This window comes from Crocuta crocuta, unplaced genomic scaffold, assembly GCF_008692635.1.
Source record: "Crocuta crocuta isolate KB4526 unplaced genomic scaffold, BGI_CrCroc_1.0 scaffold124, whole genome shotgun sequence".
In the NCBI taxonomy this organism is placed as follows: Eukaryota; Metazoa; Chordata; class Mammalia; order Carnivora; family Hyaenidae; genus Crocuta; species Crocuta crocuta.
In genome coordinates this window covers 2,245,611-2,268,133 of record NW_027551573.1, presented here as the reverse complement: position 1 = coordinate 2,268,133, position 22,523 = coordinate 2,245,611, and the positions used below count along the sequence as shown (strand labels likewise).

General features: G+C 55.2%; 1 protein-coding gene across 1 annotated transcript; it reads right to left on the bottom strand.

The window, feature by feature from the left end:
• Positions 1-12: 12 nt before the first annotated feature.
• On the bottom strand, positions 13-20,350 carry PLLP (plasmolipin). The gene is made up of 4 exons (XM_077751374.1): positions 20,123-20,350; positions 4,299-4,472; positions 2,049-2,171; positions 13-990 (listed from the first exon to the last, which is right to left on the bottom strand). Exons 1-4 carry the CDS (start codon positions 20,255-20,257, stop codon positions 874-876), a joined length of 549 nt encoding a protein of 182 aa, XP_077607500.1. The 5' UTR covers positions 20,258-20,350; the 3' UTR covers positions 13-873.
• Between the last annotated feature and the right edge of the window lie 2,173 nt (positions 20,351-22,523).

Here is a 22,523-nt window from a genome sequence, read left to right as displayed (position 1 = left end):
TTTTTTTGGTAAAAAAAAAAAAAAAAAAAAAAAAAATCCAAAGAGGACCAAGCCACCACCAAGCATGGGACAACTTACCAGGCGAGGTCTTGAGTCCCTCCCTCCTCCATGTCCCATGTGCCTAATCAACAGCGTCAGGGAAGCAGGTGGCACGGTTAGCTGTTCCCAAAGGGAATATTACAAACAAGGGCTTGGGTGATGGAGGGAAACCTGGCCAGGGTTTTAATCACTGAGAAGTTGCTTAAAACCGATTGATTTCAAAAACTGGTATGTTTGAACTGCAGGAAAGGAGGACCGTGCAGTCAGAAATTCGAACTGTCTTTCCTCGGATGTCTCCCCAGAAGCAGCCTGTCGGCTGGAGGGAGGGAGGGTCAGATCAGACTTGCGGTTGAAGGAATGTGGCCGGTTTCAAAGAGCTTGCTCTGCGGTCCCGGGACAAAGACGTTGGTAAATACACGGGGTGTGTTAGGCCGGTGCTACGGAGGGCCAGGAGCTGCAGGTCTGAGTCCTCGTTAGTGTACTTAGTGTTGGTGAGAAGACTGGGCCCCAGCCTCGGACCCCGGAGTCTCCTAAAGAAGAAGCGGAGAGCCCCGTCTCCGCCCCCCCCCCCCGTCACCGTCCACTAAATACGGGGGATGGGCAGGCGGTGCCAGCCAGGGCCTCTTTCCAGCCCAGGCGCTTGCCAACTTGGGCCAAACCAGAGGAAGGCTCCTGATTCCTCAGGAGGAGCCCGGGTCTAAGCAGTGGAGCGGAGCACACGTAGTCCCCTCCAGGCTGACTCGACAAAGGGCTCGGGCCTCGGACATGCAGGCCGCCCCGCGCGGTGACCCAGCTGCAGCCTTCAGCCCCAAGGTGGGTGGTGGTGGGGGGGGCCTAGGCGTAGCCGCCAGCCATCTGACTGGTGGCTGCATTGCTGCCCACACCCCGCCAGGCCTGGAAGCTGAAGAAAGCGCTCACTCCATAGGCGATCATCACCAAACATGCAAAGAACTGAAAGAGGAAGAAGACACCAGAGCTGAGTGGGGGTGCGGCGTGGCACTGGGGGGCGGGGGTGACAGGGATCCCGATGCCAGACTGCCCTCCCTCAGACCCAAGGAGACAGTGAAAGCTTGAGCAGTGCCCCTCTGCTAACCAGGACACCGACACTGATTCAACCCAGCCACACACCCATTTAGCAAGTGTTTGTGGGGGTGCCCAGGGGGGCGAGGTTCTGGGGTGCCAACATGACATGCTCGTGGGGGAATCCACTAAGAACCACGCAGGCAAGGCATGTCCCACTGGGGTCAGGGCGACGGGATGATGTGCAAAGAGTGACCGAGGGGTGGGAGCTAGTCAGATACACATCAGGGATTTCGTTTTTTAAAAAGTCAACATTGTGGTTCTGAGGAATCTTCTGGAATCAATTCACGGGTGGCCAACACCAGCACCTGTGGCCGCTTTCAGAAGCACCACATCTCTATCACAGATTTCAAAACCATCTTCCCCAGGAAGGGGGAGGAAACTCCAGCCCTGGTCTAGCCCCTGGTCTGTGCAAAGGGACTGGTAGTCCCTGTCCTCCTCACTGTGAGCAAGTGTCTGCGCGGGGGCCCTCGGAGTGAGGTGTGGCAGGCTCACTGGCATGTCACTGGCCACAGCCTGAGTTTGGGCTTCATGAGAGAGCCTGTAAATCCCCCCCAAATGGTTTAAAATGAAAGGTTTTGCACGCGCCCCTTTCAAGAAGGGTCCACAGTTTTTAACGGGTCCTCCAAGGGGGCATATGACTGTCAGTCGGTGTGGAACACCTGGGTTAACAATGAAGTTCAATGGTTAACCTAGAGCTTCCACTTTGGACCACCAAGTACTTCCCAAGCCTTCTGGTTCCTCAGGGTTTTGCTGTTCATACAGAAGGCTGAAAGCTCAGCTCCCCTGAGCCCCTGGGAATGTGGTAACCCCAGCGGTGGCAGGTGCTGGCATCAGACCAGGGAGGGGTGGAAGTCCTGGGGCAGAGACCTGGCCTGGCCCGTCGTCTCCCCTGTAACTGTCAAGGCGCCCCTGGGAACTGTACTCACAGAGGCAGCCGCACGCTGGTTGTACGGCCGGGTGCCCTTCAGGGCTGTCAGCTCAACGGCCGCAGAGCAGGTGATGAAGGCCGTGATGTAGAGAACCGTGGCGCCCACGTTAAATATCATTAACTGGGGGGTGGAGGGAGAGGAGAACAGGCTTGACCACAGACTCTTCCAGTAAGTGTGGGACCTCTTGGTTCCCAACAGCACATGCCTTTAGTATCCAGGACAGGGGCTGGGGCTCAAGGAAGGGGAGGGGGACCTGGGTCTTTCCCACTAGAAGGGAGAAGAGACATCCACATGGGGTCAGCCCAGTGGCCACCTAAGCTGGGAGCATAAACACCAGGGCTGAGGGGGGAGGGGACACGATGGGGAGGCCTGCAGTGACCTGGTCAGGAGCAGCGGCAGTCAGAGGCAAAACCCATTCCCCATGGCTGGAGACCGAATGGACCAAGGCCCGCTCTGAGAGCCCCAGCTAAACAACTCCAAGGCCATGCTCTTCCATGTTGGCTCGGCACGAGCTCGGCCTCCCTCTCGGCACCACAGGCCTTGGGCCTGAGGCGGGGCCTGGGAGCGCATCCCCTCCCTCTCTATCCCCAGCGGGAGGAGTCTATGGCTGCCTTTTGGCCAAGCCCTCGGCTCAAAGCCCCTCATGTCCCACGCCAGGGTCAGGACCCAGCAGGGTTATGGACCACACTGGCAGGCAGCACCCTCAGCTGACATTCGGGCCGAGTCCCATTTCCCGAACGCTTGGCCCCCAGGGCCAGTAAACAGGCTTAGCTGTCCCTGCACACTGGTGGCCCTCTGGCATGTCTGGTTCAACCTATAGATTGTTTTTTAAAAAAATTACCAACATTCTAGGGGCGCCTGGGTGGCTCAGTCAGTTAAGCACCCAACTCTTGATTTCACTCAGGTCATGATCTCACACACTGGGCTCTGTGTTGACAGATTGGAGCCTACTTGGTATTCTCTCTCTCTCTCTCTCTCTCTCTCTCTCTCTCTCTGCCCCACCCCCTCGCTGGCCTGCTGGCTCGCTCACAATGAAATATTCATTTAGAAAAAATAAAGGTTATTTTAAATAAATATGACCAACATTCTAAAATTAGATTTCGTATAAAACTTTCAATTTTAAGAATATCAAGATTTGGGGTGCCAGGGGGCCTGCACTCCCACTAATCATAGGAGCTGAGGAGAGGTGGCTCCCTGTGGACAGACGGGGGGCAGGTCTTCCAGAACCCCTCCGGATCGACCTCACTCATTCCCCTTGCCCAGCCCGGAAGGGGGCTGGTGGCCCTGTCCCAGAAAATGGCCCTCTGGCGCTCCCAGTCACGCCTCCCCTGCCCTATCTGCTAATGGGCCCAGGAGCAGAGAGACCCTCTTGCCGTCACGGCCCAGGAAGGGGGGGCCCCCTTCAGCAACAGCTGTGGCCAGAGCCCCAGATCTGTGCTCAGGGACACTGAGGCCTCGCCATCTCGGGAGATCTCTTTCTTCAAGGCTCCGGGGACCGAGAGCAGGGGCCGGATCCCAGCCAGGAAGTCGGGCCACCCCCTCCTCATCCCAGGATCTCCCCTGCAAGCCCAGCACCCGCCACAAACGCTGCCTGGCTCCTGCCAGTGATGTCAAGGTCTAACAAACCCGTTCTGTCTCGAGGATGACTCACGTTTCCTCGGTTTAAAAAGTCATTGAATTCCAAACAATGCTGCCTAGTCCCAGCCTCGCTTGCCTTACAATCACGTGCCTCTCTCGCCTCGGCGCTGAAAGCCTCAGACCCCAGCTGCAGGGCTTTTCCGGGTCAGAGAAAAAAGCCCAGCGGCTGTGTGTGTGTCTGGCGGGGTCCTTCCCAGGGACGCTCTCAGCTCTGTGTCCCGAGGAGCCTGAGCCGGGTGAACCTGGGACGCCGCCCTCCCCAGGGCTGGAGGGGCCTGTCCCGGGTCATTCCGGACAGCTCAGCCCAGCCTCCAGACCCAGGGAGGCCAGATTCCGACAGACCCTCTGCCACACAGGCAGCCCAACTGCCCCCCAAAAAGGAAAAATACTTTCAAGATTCCAAATGGCCTTTGAGCTCTTCCCTGCCAGTCCCTCCCCCGGAGAAAGCCAAGCCTGTGTCCTCCATCCCCCAGTCGGCCCTGCAAGCTGGCTGAGGGCCAGCGCCCACGAGCCACTCATGCGGGGAAGGTCCTACCGTCACAGTGTCTCCCCAAGGCAGAGGGGTCAGCATGGAAGCGCCCCCCACCCCCCGCTCCCACCCAGACTCACCACCAGCGGCCAGGGCACCATGTACAACTTCATGTGCAGCTGAAACAGGTAGAGGATGAAGAAGACAACTGTCACCAGCCAGAGGAAGACAGCAACGAACATGACCCAGCCGTAGGCTGGGTACAGGTGGTACGGGGTATCGGCAATCAGGGCCCACACCAGCAGCCCCAGCACCTGGAGGGACGAGACAGGGCCAGAGTCCCCCAGAACCCCCACTGCTCTGGCTGGAGGCCACAGGGCTCCCTCTGCAGGACATATTTCTCATTTAGTCAAGAAAAACATTTATTTAGCTCCCACTGTATACTACCACATACGAAGCCCTTGCCTGGTAACTTACTCCTCCTTTCAGGTCTCACGTTACATGCTGTGGGACACCTTCCCTGCTCCTCCAGTCTGGGTTCTAGAACCTTCTTTTGTGCTCTCATGCCCCCTCCCGCCAGCACCCACCACCCAGGACTAGGATACTGTTTCCTTCCCAGACTCTAAGTTCCCTGAGGGCAGGCCAATGACAGTCTCAACCATAGCTGCACCCTGGCAGCCAGTACGGGACCTGGGCCCTGCCAAGGGCTCAGTAATAGCTGCTGAAAGGTGACGCCACCATCCTGGAGGGACACAGTCCAAATTCCAGAGGTGGGAAACCAACAGCCTGTGCCGTCCTCCCACTCAGGGCCTCAGGGTGACTTCCACCTGAAGCCCTACTCAGCCCTTCCCACCTTCTCTGACTCTCCTCATTGCCCCTCCATACAGGTGTTACCATCCCCACCTGACGGGGAAACTGAGTCTCACACCATTCCCACATGGCAGGGTGGGTCCTGATATCCTTGCAGTGTGTGAAGCAGCTAATAGCATGGACCTTGCAGCCCACTACCTGGGTTTAAACCCTGCTCCCTTCCCAGCTGTGTGACCTTGGGCAAGCTCACAACCTCTCTGTGCTTTGGTCACCCCATCTGTAAAATCAGTGTTAACGACCACACCTACCTCGCGGGCTGCGTCAAGGACCCAGGAGTTCACATATATAAATGGGTACAACAGAACGTCTGCTTTTATTCTTCTCTGCTGGATACGCTGCCCTCTGGGCCACGGGGAATTCTGCACAGACAGGCTGACACCAGCTTGGGGGACTTGGCAGCGTGGGGCCGAGCAATGGGCACACTATGAGGCACGGCCCGGGGAGCTCAGGAGAGCCCACAAGCAACAGCTCACAGGCAGCCGTCCTGGCCGCCCCCACGCCTCTCCTACCCTCTTCCCTGCTGCCCAAGACCCCGGGGCTGAGGTGCCCTCCCTTGTCTGGCCGCCGAGGCGGGGAGGGGCTACCATGGGGCTGCAGAGAAAGGCCCCTTTGCTGATGAAGATGCACCAAGAGAGCTGCCCTCTTCTTCCTCGGGTGGCATCCAGCCGCGTGGCAGGGGGGCCCGCAGTGACCCTGCCACGGCCTGAGAATGCGCAAACTGTCACTTAGATCCCAGAGAAGCAGCTCGGAAGCAAGATGCGCCTCTAGCAGCTGGTCCAGGAGACGAAAAGTACCCCCCACCCCACCCCGGGGACCAAAAAGTTCCTCTGCCAGATGCCGGAGAGCTGGAGGCCACCCTGGGGCACAGCCAGTGCCGGGCACCTGCTAGCCGCCCGCCGCCCGCCGAAGCACCCTTGCCATTTTGGTCCCCATCCCCCTACACTCGCGGGGACAGGGCAGGGAAGGCCTTAGGTAAGCGGGGGCGGAGTCGGGCAACTCCCAGCACCACCTTCCCTCCTCCCCCTCCTCCTCCTGCCGGAGAGGCAGGGCCAGGGTGTGTGTGGTTGGCTTCCTTCCCACTGCACCGCTGCGAAGGGGAGGTGGAGCCCCAGGCTCCAATCCTGCCCATGCTGTGGGACACCGGGCGAGCCCCCTTCCCTCTCTGTGCAGCGTCCGGGGCAACTCCAATCTGCCCACCAGATTCCTTCCTGCGGAAGCACGTTGCAGGGCCCTCCCAGGTGAGAGCCAGGCACATCAGGGACAGAGAATGAACTGTCCTTATGGGGCAGGGTCCTTATGGGCCTCCAGGCCATCGTGCGGCACTGTTCCAACTACCTGAAAGGCAGTTAGAAAATGCAGTGAAATGAAGATCGAGAAGAGACCAATTTGGGGGTCCCTGGGTGGCTCAGTCAGTTAAGTGACCGACTTCGGCTCAGGTCACGATCTCACAGTGCATGAGTTCGAACCGCGAGCTGGGCTGTCAGCGTAGAGTCTGCTTTGGATCCTGTCTTCCTTCCTCTCTCTCTCTGCCCCTCCCCCGTGCTCGCTCTCTCCCTCTCTAAAATAGGAAGGACAGAAGGAAAGAAAGAACAGAAAGACAAGACCAATTTGGGTTTACCCTAATGTACACCTATCAATTATCGGTATTATTACTCCTAGATTTGGTCACAATAGCCATGTACTGCCTTCCAGCTCGGTGCCACACACACCTCGGGAAAGCACCTCCCCTTTATTTCACTGTTTCCCAGTAACCCCCTCATCGGCTGGTGCTATTTATTTTCCCTATTTTCCAAATAGAAGCTCAGAGGGAAATGAGCCTATGGTCGCCCACGGTCACCCGTGGCTAAAGGGCAGGGCAGCACTTGAACCCTGACCTGTCCTCCGGAACCCAGGCTACTGAGGGTTACTTAGTGCTGCGTGACGAATGAGGACACTGGAGCTGTCTCCCGGCTCTGCCCTGCCCTCCAGCCCAGCGCTGCTTTCCAGATCAGCAAGCGCAGCTCGGAGAGAGCTGGATAAGCAGCAGGAATTTCTGGTGTCCCTCCTGGCTTTGCCGCCCTGGCCCTGTGCCCTGGGAGTGGCCTCGGTTTCTGCCTCCAACAAGCAAAGGTCCACTTCTCCGGCTGAACCAGACGGACTGGTTTTTCCCGTCCACTCCCCACCAAGAATCCAAATGGAGCACCCCAGCCCAGGGCCTCGGGGCGACCCCACTCGGGACAGGGCAGCCCCACACTGGACATCCTCTCCCTCCTTCTGGGGGCCCATGCCTTAGCGGGAAGAAGGGGCCAGGGGTCTTGTCCTATGGTCCACTACAGGAGAGTAAAGCCCACTTTTCAGAAGGAGAAGGACAGCGGTGGGTAGCTGGGGGCAGAGGGCAGGAGGCCACCTGTCTCCAGGGCCTTCCCCAGGCCCCTCTGTCCAGGACAGTCACCTTGCAGCTCCGGTGCCCTCTCTCTGAGGACAGGCCTCGGCGTGTGCATCTCACTGGGATCATTCATTCAACCAATATTGACGTGGCCTTTACCTCTGGGTCCCTGTCTCTTGCCTACACATTCATCATCTGCCCCCGTGTTTCTCTGTGAGAAACAGACACACACACAAGCCTTATCCCCTCACTCCTTTAATGCATCCCCTGCAACACCTCCTTCAGGCAAGCACTACAGATAAAGAGAACTATCTGGAAATCTTGAAGGTGCGGGCCTTTTTTTTATCCCCCCAAAAAATCTAAAGACTTCAGATTAGAGATTTTTCTCTTTAAATGAGGACTGTCAAAAAGGACACTTTCACACATGCCCCAGGACCTTTGCACCTACAAAAGAATTTCTAAACAACTGGAGAACAGGGATATCTTTGTTAAAATCACCCGCAAAGAGGAGAGATTCATCACAAATGTCAGACAGAAAGGCATTCCTTGATTAGGATGGGCCCTGATCCAGGGACTGTTGTCCTTATAGGAAGAAGGAAAATGGACGGAGACACACGGAAGTAGAAAGCCACGTAAAGATGGAGGCAGAGAAGAGAGTGGTAAGTCTCTAAGCCAAGGAACATGACTGGTGGCAGCCAGCAGAAGCCAGGAGACCGGCGGGGACAGGTCTCCTTCAGAGCCTCCAAAAGGAACCGACTATGCCAACACAGTGATTCTGGACATCGAGCCTCCAGAACTGTGAGACAATAAATTTCTATTGTTTGAAGCCACCCACTTTCTGGCATTTTCTTATGGCAGCCCTAGGAAACCAGCATGTCTCTCTGAGCAGCTTTTGGCCGCAGATGGCTATCATGATCTGATTTAACTGTGTGAATCTGGCATCAGTTTTGATGGAAGATTGGCCTATGAACTCACTGGGTTCGAGCTCTGGCCCTGCCAACTTCCTACTACGTCAGCCAGGGCAAGTTGCTGAATCTCTCTGTGCCTTCGTGTTCTCATTTTTTTTTTTAAATGTTTATTTCTGAAGGAGAGAGAGAGACCAAATGTGAGTGGTGGAGGGGCACAGAGAGGGGAAGACACAGAATCTGAAACTGGCTCCAGGCTCTGAGCTGACAGCACCAAGCCTGATGCGGGGCTTGAACCCACAAACCGTGAGATCATGACCTGAGCTGAAGTCAGACACTTAACCAACTGAGTCACGCAGGCACCCCCCTCCCCATGTTCTCATCTTCAAAACGTGTCTACCTCATAGAGTAGTTCTAAGGTTAAAAAATACATGTACGGTACTTAGATCAATGCCCAACACGGTCTCACCACTCAATACATGTTCTACTCTAATGATCAGTCTGAGAGGCTGGAATATGGAGTTTCCAATCCATTCTCTGCCTGGGTTGCTGAGGTAGTAACAGTGTGTGCAGTTCCGGGGAGGGGGGGGTGAGGCCTCCCTGAGATAAAGAATGTATCTAACCTTAAGCACCAGGCACCGGGGCAGTAAGTGATAAGTGCCCGCTGCACCCATCTTTCAGATAAGGCAGCAGGCTTATCTAAAGAGGCGGCCCAGGACCGGAGGGCAGGCCAGCCCTGCCCAGCCCTGGAACACCTCCTGGGCGTGCACTCTCTGTTCATCCAGGTTGAAGGGCCCTGGGCAGAACCCCTCACCCCTCACCCCTCGCTCAATGAGAGCAGGGAAGGTGCACTTAGGGTTCTCCGAGGCTCCCTCTGGGCTGGGCCTGGCACTCCCCAATGCACACCCCCCCTCCAGGGGGGCCCCAAGCCCCTGCCCCCTGGTACAGGAGGGACCCCGGCAGCCCCAAGCACTAAGCTAAGTCCTCTCCCGCCCAGAGACTGAGGCTCTCCTTCTACCCCTCTCCACCTCCTGGGACACGTCAGCCCCTTGCGGATTTGCTGTGTAGCCTTGGGTGAGTCGCCTAACCTTTCTAATCTGTTTCCTCATCTGACACGTGAGACAGTCGGGCAGGTACACCTCTCCTGGTCACCTCACAGGTGTGTCACTGCAGGTAAAATGGTGTGAAGGAAAAAGGTAACGGCCGTAGGCAGCCAGAGTGACTGCAGGGGCTGCCAGACAGTCCCGTCCCCCAGAGCAAGGCAGCCACGAGGAGGGACAGCACCTCAGAAGCTGGGGGCGGACACTGGGGACTCACACTGAGCCAAGGCAGGCAGGTGGGTCACAGAAATGGCCAGGGTGGGCCAGGTGGGGACTGTGGAGCTGCGAGCAGCCTGCTGGCGCCTGGGGAAACGCAGCCCAGGGTTGCCAGGAAGTCTGAGTTTTCAAGAGACGCTAGGAGTCTGAATTTCTATGTGAAATCTTCAGCTTCTTAAAAGCTGACAATAAACCTAAAGGTTTTGGAGACAATGTGAGGAAAGGGCCCACCCAAGAGGCCCAGGACTCCCTTCTCCCCACTGCACTATCCAGGAAACTGAGGCCCAGGGGCGGTGTGAGCCCTTCCGGGGTTCCCCCTCACAGGGACACATCTGGGCAGCTGAGGACACTCAGAACTTGGCCTGGCCTGGCCCAGTCTCCACCCTCACCCTGGCCCTTCTCCCTACAGTGAAAGGGACTTTATGGGGACAAAAAGCCACCCATTGTGTCACAGGAGACAAAGGCGCAGGGGACAGAGGCCTCGGGTGCCTGAACCGGCCACAACAAGTGCACACACCACCTCCTCCCTGTGCCGAGGAGGCGGGCTTCGGGGTTAGGCTCCGTGGAATTCCCGCTCTGTACTCCCGCCCCTGCCCCGGCACTCAGGGGGCCCTGGGGGGGCACCTCCCGGCTCCACCGAGCCCAGCACCGCGTTAACTCCCCTCAGCCTTGGGTTCGCTGGAAAGCGGGCACGGGAGAGCCACTGCACAAAGTCACTGAACAAGGTCTCCTGAAGGCCGGCTGTGTGCCTGGCTCCCCTACAGGCCCTGGGAACCAAGCACAGAGCCTGCCGCCAGAATCCGCGCACGCACGCGGGCAGGGAGCACGCACACAGCATGCACGCGGGCAGGCAGCACGCACACATGCACCCACGCAGGCCTGCAGCTCCCACCCCAGGCTGTTTGTTGCAGGGAGGTCAAGGGCAGAAATACTGGCTCGGGGTCTGGTTCACCCAGCGGCCAGGCTTCCAAATGCGGCCTTCGTCACATTACTTGTTATTCCTCAGTCTTGAGTGTCGGAACTGAACGTTTAAATCCCAGAGGTAGAAGAGATTTCTGCACACCCACCCCAGCGGCCCAGCTGTCCCCAGAGCCCCCTACCTCCAGTGCCTGGGTGCACTCTGCACGTCACCCCACTGCTACCTTGTTACTGTGTGGTCTCCCTCAGAATTTTAGAAAAATCTTCCCAACAGATTGCCTCCTGCTTATCCCCAGGCTGGTTCCCATTCTCCACTCTGGGACCAGACAGCCCATTTCACAGATGAAGAAACCAAGCCCTTAGAAGATCTGGACCTGGCCCAAGGTCTGGCACAGTAAGGGGTGGGGCCTGGACAGTTCTGTGGCCCAGCAGATGGAGATGCTCAGAGGAGGACAGGTATCCGTGGGGGCTGGGAGGACACTCCCTTGAGGACCAGAGCAGAGAAGGGGCAGGGCCGACCTTGAACCCTGGGGCAGACGGGATGACAGAAGCTTATGCTCTTAGCACCCTGGGCGGGGCTGGCACCACAAGCGGGTCCCAGCCCTGCCACTGAGCCTCCAGAGAGCGCTGGCCGTTGGGAGCATATGGAACGTCATTAAACCCACGAGGCTGGCCCCGCCTGCTGGGGAACAGGGTGGTGTGAGAGGCGGGTCTCCCACACTCCCCGGCCCTCCTTCCTCAGACACTGGCTCTCGCTCTGATTCTAGAACTGTTGGGGGTGACAACCCACAAGCCCTGCCCCATCTTAACTTCAACAAGGGACAGGTGACCCCATCTGGCCGACCTCATATAGGGTGGCAGATCATCTGATGTGTGACTCCCTCACCCCCAAATTAAAGCTGGAATGGCCTAGACCAGGCCCAGGTCTGTTGCCTAGCAGCTCGAATGCTGAGCCCCGCCCGACCTTCGGCCCTCGCCTTCCTGCCCTAACCTCCCTGGGAGAAGCTGGTGTGCCACCCTGGCCTCTCCCCCTTGGGCAAACAGGACAGACCAACCCGGACCAGCAGTAAGGGCCCGTAAGTATCGAGGGCTGAACTCGCTGGGCTGCCAAAACACACAGCTCCCCCCCTCCCCGCCCACCCTATAGGTTCCTGGTGGCCGCGGGGACCAGGGCAGCGCCCCGGTGGCTCCCCCAGACCATCTGTGAACAGGAGACTGGGCCTGGTCCTCACTGAATCCCACCACAAACGACTCCCCAGCTCTCAAGGAAGGACCAACCCCTGACCCTGCCACACGGCCAGAAAAAGCAACCATCCACCAGAGGCCGACGGCTTGGCCGGCTCCTTCCATCTACCCCCAGGTCCCCCGGCCCGGGAGCCGGCACTGGGGGCCACTGCTTGCTGCTGTGTGCTCATGGGAAAGTGTCTTCCCCAATCTGGGCCTGAGGGGCCTTCACATGCCACCTTCCTAGTTTTTGCCATATCCCACAAACTACGTGTACTGCTTTTTTATTCTGGACTTTCATTTATTTTATAGATTTTTAAATAATTAAATAAATACATTTATTTTTGATGTATGTAATATGTAGGACATGGGAGGCAATAAAAGGGTGTTTTTAGCCTGTCTCCCTCCTCCCCAGCTACTCCCTTTCTTCCCCGGGGGCAACAAAGAGTGTTTTCTTATGCATCTCTCCAGAGACTGTGTGCACAAGCGCACACACACTCTTCGGATAGGTGTCTGGAAATAGTCTATTTCTCCCATGCGAATGATAGTATTTTTTAAGTACTATAATGTTTTTTAAATTTATTTTTGAGAGCAAGAGAGAGACAGCGTTTGGGGAGGGGTAGAGAGAGAGGGAGACACAGAATCTGAAGCAGGCTCCAGGCTCTGAGCTGTCAGCACAGAGCCCGACGTGGGGCTCAAACTCACGAGCTGTGAGATTATGACCTGAGCTGAAGTCGGACACTTAACCAACAGAGCCACCCAGGCGCCCCTAATGCTGGTATTCTACACACAGAGTTTTGCACCTTGCTTGTTTCACTTAACCACACAGCCTGGAGACTGCCGGCCATTACATATAGAGCTGCCTTATATTGTTTTCTCTAAGGGGTAAGACACATCTTTTTACTAGCCACATGGTATGCCATTGCACAAATGTTATCATAGTTTACTGTAACAGTGTCAAATATATTTCCGATTAAAAATAAACAAATTGGAGGGGTAGCACCTGGATGACTCAGTCAGATGAGCAACCGACTATTGATTTTGGCTCAGGTCATGATCTCACAGTCCACGTGATTTGAGTCCCACCTTGGACTCCACACTGACAGTGGAGAGCCTGCTTAAGATACTCTCTCTCTCTCAAAATAAATAAATTTTAAAAATAAATAATAAACAAGTAAGGGCTCCTGGGTGGCTCAATTGGGTAAAAGTCAAACTCTTGATTTGGGTTGAGGTCATGATCTCATGGTTCATGAGATCAATCCCCATATTGGGCTTTGTGTTAATGCAGAGCCTGCTTGGGATTCTCTCTTTGCCCCTCCTCTGCTCGTGAGCGCTTGCTCTTTCTCATAATAAATTAAACTTTAAAAAATGAATAAATAAAATGCTGATGGGAAATTCAAAACAAAACAAAACAGGGGCCCCTGGGTGGGTCAATCAGCTGAGTACCTGACTTCAGCTCAGGTCAGGATCTCAATTTGTGTGTTGGAGCCCTACACTGGGCTCTCTGCTGACAGCACACACCCCGCTTCAGATCCTCTGCCCCCTCTCTCTGCCCCTCCCCTGCTGGCTCGCTTTCTCTCTCAAAAATAAACAACATTTATAAAAAACAAAACAAAACACAGAAGTCTATGTGGCATAAAAACACACCATGACCAAAGTCAAAAACAAAACTAGGAAAAAAATATTTGCAAATCATCTGGAGCTCCTAGCGAATGATAAGACAGACTTATGACTCCATAGAACAGAAAAAGAATACAAATAGACAATAAGATATAAACAACTCTTAAACATGTTTTTAGGGGCGTCTGACTTCAACTCAGGTCATGATCTCACAGTTCGTGAGTTCCACCCCCGCATCGGGCTCTGTGCTGACTGCCAGCTCAGAGCCTGGAGTCGGCTTAGGATTCTCTGTCTCCCTTTCTCTCCGTCCCTCCCCTGCTCATGCTCTGTCTCTTTCAAAAATAAACTTTAGGGGCGCCTGGGTGGCTTAGTCGGTTAAGCGTCCGCCTTTCACTTAGGTCATGATCTCGCGGTTCGTGGGTTCGAGCCCCGCGTCGGGCTCTGTGCTGACAGCTCAGAGCCTGGAGTCGGCTTAGGATTCTCTGTCTCCCTTTCTCTCCGTCCCTCCCCTGCTCATGCTCTGTCTCTTTCAAAAATAAACTTTAGGGGCGCCTGGGTGGCTTAGTCGGTTAAGCGTCCGACTTTCACTTAGGTCATGATCTCGCGGTTCGTGGGTTCGAGCCCCGCGTCGGGCTCTGTGCTGACTGCCAGCTCAGAGCCTGGAGCCTGTTTCAGTCTGTGACTCCCTCTCTCTCTGACCCTCCCCTGCTCACACTGTCTCTCTCTCTCTCTCCTAGAAATAAATAAAAAAACATTAAAAAATAAAATAACCAAATAAGCAGCCTATGTTTAAAAAAAAACAAAAATAAACCTTAAAATATTTTTAAAAACCATTTTTTTAAAAGGACAACCTCACTCATAAGAGAAATGCAAATACTACCACTCCTACCATGTTGGTGATTCCCGGGGAGGCCGTTTGACAATCTCTCTCCAAATCTCACACATACACGCACGCACACACACGCACGTGCACACACACGCACGCACACCCGAGAGCCTCTCAGATGCTCTCAGTGGCTTGTGTGAGGTCACCCCTCCCCCACAACAGGGTGCGCCACAGCAAGAGTGGAAATGCCAAGTGTCTGTCCACAAAGGGCCGGGCCACTCAGGTCACACCACAGCTGCACAAAGGGACGCTGCAAAGCCCTGAGCCCAAAGCCACCATGCTGCATGCGCGGGCACAAAACGACCGCCAAGACACAGGTGCACGTGAAAGGGGAGAAGTGAGGGAGGAGGTGGAGACGTGGGTCCCCGGGGAGCGGTGGGGAGAGGTGGCACTCTCCAGCCGCGTGTGCGGTTCTCTCCTTAAATCTGAGGTGGCCCCCGGGAAACAAGAGTGGGGCAAGGGGGGGGGGGCCCTCGAAACCCGGAAGGGACAGAGATTTGTCACCGTGCTCTCGCCCAGGCTACTTTATTCTGAACTGCAGTAAATATACCACCTATTAAATAAATTAAGAACATAAAGGATTAGAAAGAGAAAGGCGCAGTGCAGCCTGTGCTGACACAGAACATTCCCCAGGTGTGTTGTCAGCAGCCGGAGCACGGCCAGGCCACACACACACACACACACACACACACACACACACACACACACACGGTTCCCATGTGCGGGGTTTAGGTGAGGACGCAGGTTACTAGAAGGCTTAGACTCTGTGCGGGCTGTGCCTTCGTACAGGTGGTGCCTCAGGGGACTCGTGGGGACAGGAGCCTGTGCTTTCAGTCACTGGCCCTTGCGTGGCGCGACCGTTTTGCTGTGTGCCTGAATAATGTTCTCAAAGAATACGGCAGTTTCGAAAGACCTATTATTCTTTTTTATTTTTTAGAGAAAGTGTAAGCAGGGAGGAGGGGCAGAAGGTGAGAGAGAATCTCAAGCAGGTTCCGCGCTCAGCGCAGAGCCCGACACGGGGCTCGATCCCAACACCCCGGGATCATGACCTGAGCTGAAATCAGGAGTCTGATGCTCAACCGACTGAGCCGCCCCTTAAATGGGCCCATAAGGGGCCCATCAACGGAGAAACAAAAGTGACACTACAGCAGACCCTGAAACAGTTAAGAGGGAGGGAGGGACGCAGCTCTGTGTGACAGATCTCAGGTGCCTGGGGTGTAAGAAAAGCAAAGTGCTGAACAAAGACCTGAAAACACCCAACAGTGGTCCCCTTGGGGAGAGGGCAGGTGATCCAAGAAAAACTTTGGCCTTATCCGTAAAAAGTTTTGACTTTTTAAGAAGAATGTGTTCACGTATTTATTCCAAATACTCAGCTCCCTCCTGGCGACAAGCAGCCGGGAGTGTGGGCGGAGCTGACAATACAAAGCACTAGTTTCCTCTGGGCACAGGAGGCAGAAGAGCTCCCGGGGCCTGGAACGCTGCACCCAGGAGACTAAACCCTCACATCTCAGGGCTGAGGAAAGCCCGGGAGGCCCCGGCACTGCAACTGCGATATGGCTGACCTCTGCGCACGCTTGTGAGACCCCCAACAACCTCACCCCTGGGGGAGCCTCCTTGCCTCCTCCTGGAGGAGAGAGGTAACTTGCAGGCCTTGCCCTGCCCCCGGCCTGGGGAGGAATGAAGTGACTGCTGGGGGTCGGGACAGAGGCAGGATCACCCTAAGGAAGAACTTTCCAACACTCCCAAATACACAAGGATGGAGCAGGCAGCCTTGAGAGGAACTGAGCTCCCCGTCCCTGGAAGCATGCAAGCTCAGGGACCTCTAGAAGCAAGCATAAGAACCCTAGGATTCCACGACTCTGTGAATCCTACCCTTCCTTCCGCAACACGTGGCACCAAGCCCTCTACAGCACTGTGTTCCGTATTCCTATCATGACATCACTCCTTTACCTATGAGGAAAGGAAGGCTCCCTCCCACCATTGCTCAGCATGACCCACAGATCACTGTGATCCAGTGGCAGGTGCAGCTTTGGATAGCTGTTCATTCACCTGCAAAATGGGAACTGAGTGGCCACCCCCAATCCCAGGAGGTGCTTTTCTGATAGATGTTCATTCACCTGCAAAAAGGAAGGACAGAAGGTACCAAATACTGACGGTCCTATTGCCACAGGCGATTTATCTGGGCTTTTGCACCTGAGGCCTCAGGGATGCCTTCTGACTGCTGGATGTTTACACAGCCTATTGTGAGGTTCCTCCATCCAGAATCGTCTTACTACTCCCTTCCCTGTAACTAAACTCTTCAGAGCCCATTTCTGTCAGGAAGCCTGGTGGCCCTCGCCCCTGATTAGTCTCCCTTCCTGAAGTTCCTTTCCTTCTCCTCCAAAGCACCCTAGGAACCTCCACACCCTACCAAAAAAACAAAAAACAAAAACAAAACAAAAACCAAAAAATCCCACAAAACACGATGCTACAGTCAAGCTTTGGATTCCCCGATCTGAGTGCAAATTCTGACTGTGACACTCTACCAGGTGTGACCTTATTATACAAGTTCCTCCCCAGTAAACCCAGGTGGGATCATCTTTTCCCCCAGGGCCATAAGTACCAGTTAACCACACCTTACACAACTTTCCTTCCACATGCTAGCCACACAAAGATTTGTGGCATCAAAGCCTCTGGTTCTTTCTGGAACTCTTTATGACTAAGAGTTACCTCTAGATCAACCTTGCCTGCTTGCTTTTTAGATGCTATCTTCATAAATTCATCATGTTTCCCCTTTTGCCTAGGCTGCTAGGAAACTCAACAAGGAATCAGCAGCCTTCAGGTCATGACCCTGTGGTTCCTGAGCTTGAGCCCTGCGTAGGGCTCAGCAGCAGGGCCTGCCTCCCTCTCTCCTCTCTCTGTTCCTCCCCCATTTGCCCTTTTTCTTTCTCTCAAGCTTTAAAAAAAAAAAAAAAAGTAAAAGAATCAACAACCTTAAACTTGCTATAGAATCCTGGTACAGAGAGCTCTTTTTAGCTCTCTTTAAATCAATCATTCCCCCTCCTACACACACACACACCAACAACTTTTAGAAATATAATACTTTAGAGGTGCCTGGGTGGCTCAATTGGTTGGGTGACCTACTCCTGATTTCGGCTCAGGTCATGATCCCGTCGTTTGTGAATTCTAGCCCTATATCGGGGTTCTCACTGACAGTGTAGAGCCTGCTTGGGATTCTCTCTCTCTCTCCCCTCTCTGTCCCTCCCCAACTTGCTCTCGTGCGCGTGCTCTCTCTCTCTCAAAATAAATAAACAAGCTTTAAAATAAGAAATATATTATTTTAACTTTTCTGTTGTACAGGGCTTAATATCACATTCCATTTAATGTTCTTTCTGGAACCAGATGTGGGGGGTGGAAATCAGTGAACACTGAAGTTCTTTGGGACATATTTAATACCAAAGAGCACATCTCCTTCCCAAGACCCTGAGGCCTTTCTGCTCACCCCTCCTCCATTTCTAGAATACTTCACCAAAACCTTTGGGAAATAAAGGAGCATTTGCTTTCATCTCCCAATTACCGCCTCCTCCATGCAGCCTTCCCTGACCCATGCACAAAAAGCTCATTCCCTGGGCACCTCCCTCACAAACTAAGAGCTCCTGGAGAACAGATGCTGGGCCTGGAGGGGGTTGGGGAAGCGGCGGGTGGCAGGGATGACCTCCATCACTCCCTCAAAAGCACCACACCTGTGCCCTGTGGGAGCACAGCTGACTGGTAATTAAGAGCATGAGCCAGAAAAGTCTGACCACCCAGGGCTTAGATCCCAGCTCCAACACTCTGTGAGTTCTTGAACAAATAACCTCTGAGCCTCAGTTGCCTCACCTATAAAATAGGGAGAAGAGAAGACAATGCCTTTGCCAAAGAACCTGGAACCTAGTTCGCACTTGACCGGTGGGAGTTTTCACGGCTTCCCAGCAGCCAGTGGTGCCTGTTGGGGTGGAACCTGGAAGCTGCCCATTGAAACTGTCTTTTGTTGCCAGAGAAACAGCTTAGGAAAGATATGCTCCCACTAGTAGATTGGTTAAGGCACTAAAAGGTGCAGGTCTTCAAACTCTGATGAGAGACCCTCAACCCCCCACCTCCAGTCCCCAGAGCACTGCAGGAGGGCAAGGGCAGGCCACCCCACTCACACCCGTCCCCTGGGAGTCTGGAGACCGGAGTGCCAAGCTTCCCCACTGGCCTCGTGGCAAGTCCTACACTCTATGTAGACCTCAGTGTTGGTATCTGTGCAATGGGACCCAGATGCTCAGGGCCAGGCTGTTGGGCCCACAGGGACCCCCAAATCAGAAACAGCCTCCTCCAGAGGGCTCTACCTGGGATCTGGCGGGAACCGAAGGGCCCTCTTTCTTATTCACTCAACTCCAGTTCTCACTGTCCCAACGCAAAAGATGCCAGACTGCGGGATCGTGGACAGGGCTCCACGTCACCACTGTCCTTGCAGAGCCCAGCAGACATCTTCCCATCGCTGCAAGCCCGGCTGTGGCTGCCAACGGAACAGGGTCCCCGTCTCCAGCCTCAACGCCACCGTCAGCCTCCCACCTCCTCAGAAACCAGGGCTTCGACCTCAGCGCTACCAACCTGTTTACTCCAACTTCCTCTCCACTCACCCATCCCCAAACCTGCTCGCACAGCACCCCACACTCTGAACCCCCTTCCGCTGCCACAGAGTTCAGTGAGGTCCCTCTCCGCCAGGAGCCTCCCTGGACTCTGAATTCATCCCCCTCTCCTCTGCACCTTCCCGCCAAGGCTGGGCCTTTCCTACCGAGCACTGCTCCCCATCAGGTGCTTCCTACCAGCAGATTTAAATGAGCCCCCAACCGGACCTCCTACCCACCCTCCAGAACCTCCCAAACAACTGAGAGATTTCAAATGTAGATTTCTGGGATGCGCTTCCTGAGATTCAAATTCCAATTCTTTCCGGGGGTGGGGACCAAGAATGTAGATTTTAAACAACCCCTCCAAGAGAGTCTGAGGCTGGGATGGTGGAGGGGGCCCCAGGGAGAGATCTGTGAAGTTCTAAAACAGAGACGGCACTGCCCAGGTGCAGGTGGGCAGANGTAGGAGATGCCCTAAAAGAAAATGGATCCTGGCCCATCTCCAGTTCCACCCTAGTCCTCTGAAAACGGACCCTCAGTTGGTGGGGAAGCCTCTCGCGGGGACAGTCACCCGGCTTCCTGACTCCCACCTGANAGGCTTCCCAGCCTAGCCTCTGGCCTCCCACAAATCCCTCCCGCCTGCATCGGGCGGGGTACCTCGGCCCCACGGGGCCGGCCAAACCGGCTGGAACCCGGTGGGAGCCAGAAAAGCCCGGCTCTCGCGCGGGGGCCCACGGGGCCGTGCCCAAATGTATGCGCCGGAACGTAAATGCCCTCTCGACTAGACTCCAGACTAGTCTAGACTACGCGGGGCCGCTCGGAGGGGACTCTGCCGTACTCGGGCTGGTGCCCTGGGGGGCTGGGGGCACCGCCCTGCAAACACAGAGACTGAGGCAGAGACAGAGGGAGAGTTGTGCGCAGCGATTGTGCGTCTGCGAGCGCTCCTTCGTTGACTCCCAGTGACCCCCTCGGGGATGATGGGGCGCGCGCGAGCGGGCCCTCCGAACGCGGGTGCTTGCAGGGTCTGCAACGGGGATGTCTCGAGGTGAGGGGCTCCAGGTGGTCTAGGGGGCGAGCGTCCTGGAGGCGCCCCGGGATAGGCACGGCGCGTCGCGGCTCGCGGGAGCCGAAGGAGACGGTGCACTAAGAGCAAACTAGGCAAACCCCGACTCCTCCCGTCCCGGCCGCCCCCCGACCCGGGCCCCGACCGCGGCCCCGCGCGCGCTCACCAGCTGCAGCAGCATGAGCGCACCGAGGCTGGAGCGCACGAAGCCCAGGTCCGCGCGCAGCGCGGAGACCGAGGCGCCGGCGCCCTGCGCGGGGCTGCTGGTCCGCGTGCTCACTTTCGACGGAAACTCGGCCATGGCGGCCCCGCTAGTCTCCAGACGTCGCTCCGGCCGTCGCCGCCCCTCCCGTCCGCGAGTGCCGGCAGCTGCGCCGCTCTCCCCGGGGGCTCCGGCTCCNCTCAGGTGCGGCCGAGCTCCGGCCCCGCCCCCGCCGCGGGACCCGCCCCTTTAACGCTTTGCTCGCCGCTGGCCGCCTACACCCACCCCACGCTCTTCGAGGCCGCGTCCCACTTTCCAGACCGGGACACTGAGGCCGCGGTCAATGAGATGGCCCTCTGCCACAACCAGCCTGGATAGCCGCTCTTTTCTCTCGCAAGGAAAGCCGCCTGCTGGGACTCGCCCTCACCCCGGCCTCAGCCTTGACCCGCTGCTCCGCGCCCTCCTAGCCCGTCACTTCCAAGCCCAGGGTAACCGGCGTTGGCGGAGCGCAGTACCACAGGCCCTCTCCTGGGTGCCTCTAGGGCGCTGTGTGCCCTTCTCTCCGAGGTCTGTCCTCAAAGCCAGATCCGCACCCCTGTGCAGCGACGCCCAAGGAGTCCGGGAGACCTGGCACCCAGGAGGCGAGGGTCTGAGTAAACTGGCTGCACCTGATTCCACTGATGTGGTTTTCACTTCTGAACACATTGAGCAGTAACTTAAAAGATCGTTGAGACTCAGTTTCCTCGTCTGTAATAAAGGGACTGTTGTGTAAAATAAGTGAAGCCCGTGGCACACCGTGATGGGGGAGGGGGGTACTTACAAGGTGGGAGATGATGTTGGAGTTAGGATTTCATTGCTCCACCGGCACCCTGAAACACACGCACGCGCACACATACACACACCCTTCAGGCCTTAGAGGCTTGTAAAAAAATATATACATATATATATATATATATTTATCAACCAGTGTTTGCAGAACCTCTACTATATGTCAGGTCCTATCCCAGGCCCGGGGGATACAAGAGGCAAGGCTTCTCAGGTCCCACTTTCTACTGGGGATGACAAGTAAATAACTGAGAAGAAGAAATAACTTCAGGGACAAATGCTGTGACTAAAATAAAATAGGAGGATGTGACAGAGATGGCCAGGAGTCAATTTTTAGATAATCTAGTCACAGAAGACCTCTCAGAGAAGTGACATTTATGCAGAGAACTGAATCATCAGTAGAGAAAATCTGCCTTAGAGAAGATCTGGGAGAACTGCATTAGTGCAAAGGCCCTGGGGCTGGAGGAAGCAAGTCAGTCTGAAGAACAGAAAAATCTTTGGTGGGGCTGTGTGCAAAGTGAGCGAGGGGGAGATCTGACAGGTGGGCAGAGACCAGGTCCCATAGGGCTATTTAGAGGATCATATTAGTTTCCCGTGGCTCCCACCTGAACATGGTGGCTTAAAAAAAAAACAAACCAAACCAAACAGAAATGTATTCCCTATAGTTGTAGAGGCCGGAAATCTGAAATCCGTTTCAGTGAGTCAAAATCAAGGTATCAGTAGGATGGTTGTTCCTATGAAGGCTCTAGAGGACTATCTGTTCCCTGTACTTCTGGCTCTGGGTGGTGGCCTTAACCTTGACCTGTGACCTGATCTGCCCAACCTCTGCCCACCCAGGTAATCTAGATTACCTTCCATATCAGGAATCTAATCTGCAAAGACCCTTTTTTCTTCAGACAGTAAGTGTACAGGTTCCAGGGGTAGGGTCTGCTATCTTTGGGTGGCCATTTATTCAGCCTAGGCAATAATGGAAGGGAGGTTAACATTTTATTCTGAGGCCTGGTGGGTTTCAGACAGGAGGGTGACAGGATCTGATGGCTACTATCTGATGGAAGCTATCACTGGCTGATGATGACCCACCGATGGATGTCCAACCCGTTCTGCCACAACACACCTGCGCCCCTCCTCCCCACCGCACACACAGGCACTCAGATGACGACTGCTTCTTGGTAACTGCAGACTCTGGACACCAGCCTCTCCACACACTGCAGGAGCCCAAGCGCAGAGCACAGCTCTTGGGTAAACCCTTAATTTTACTACGACACGGGAAACAGTAAGATGATTGTTTCTGAGGCGGATTCTAAAACAGTAGAGTGTTTTGGTTTTGGTTTTGGTTTAGATTTTGTTTTTTTGGTTAATCCCACTTTCATTCCTTTCAAATGGCACCAAGCAAGGCTCAATCACTGCATTGTGTTTTACTTTGACATTTTCTTCCAATCCAACTTCACTGGCCCTCCCTTGACAGAAAAAGTGGGAAGGAATCTAGCCCCAGGCTGAAACCCGCCACCCACCCAGAGTCTCCGCTGGCTGGCGCCTTAGA

Bases quoted from the DNA above. Each gene is read 5' to 3' on its own strand.
- PLLP (XM_077751374.1), bottom strand. From the start codon at position 20,257: ATGGCCGAGTTTCCGTCGAAAGTGAGCACGCGGACCAGCAGCCCCGCG. The intron at 4,473-20,122 runs GTGAGCGCGCGC...TCGTCCCTCCAG, and splicing joins CGCTCATGCTGCTGCAGCTG to GTGCTGGGGCTGCTGGTGTG. The intron at 2,172-4,298 runs GTGAGTCTGGGT...TCCACCCCCCAG, and splicing joins TGGTGCCCTGGCCGCTGGTG to TTAATGATATTTAACGTGGG.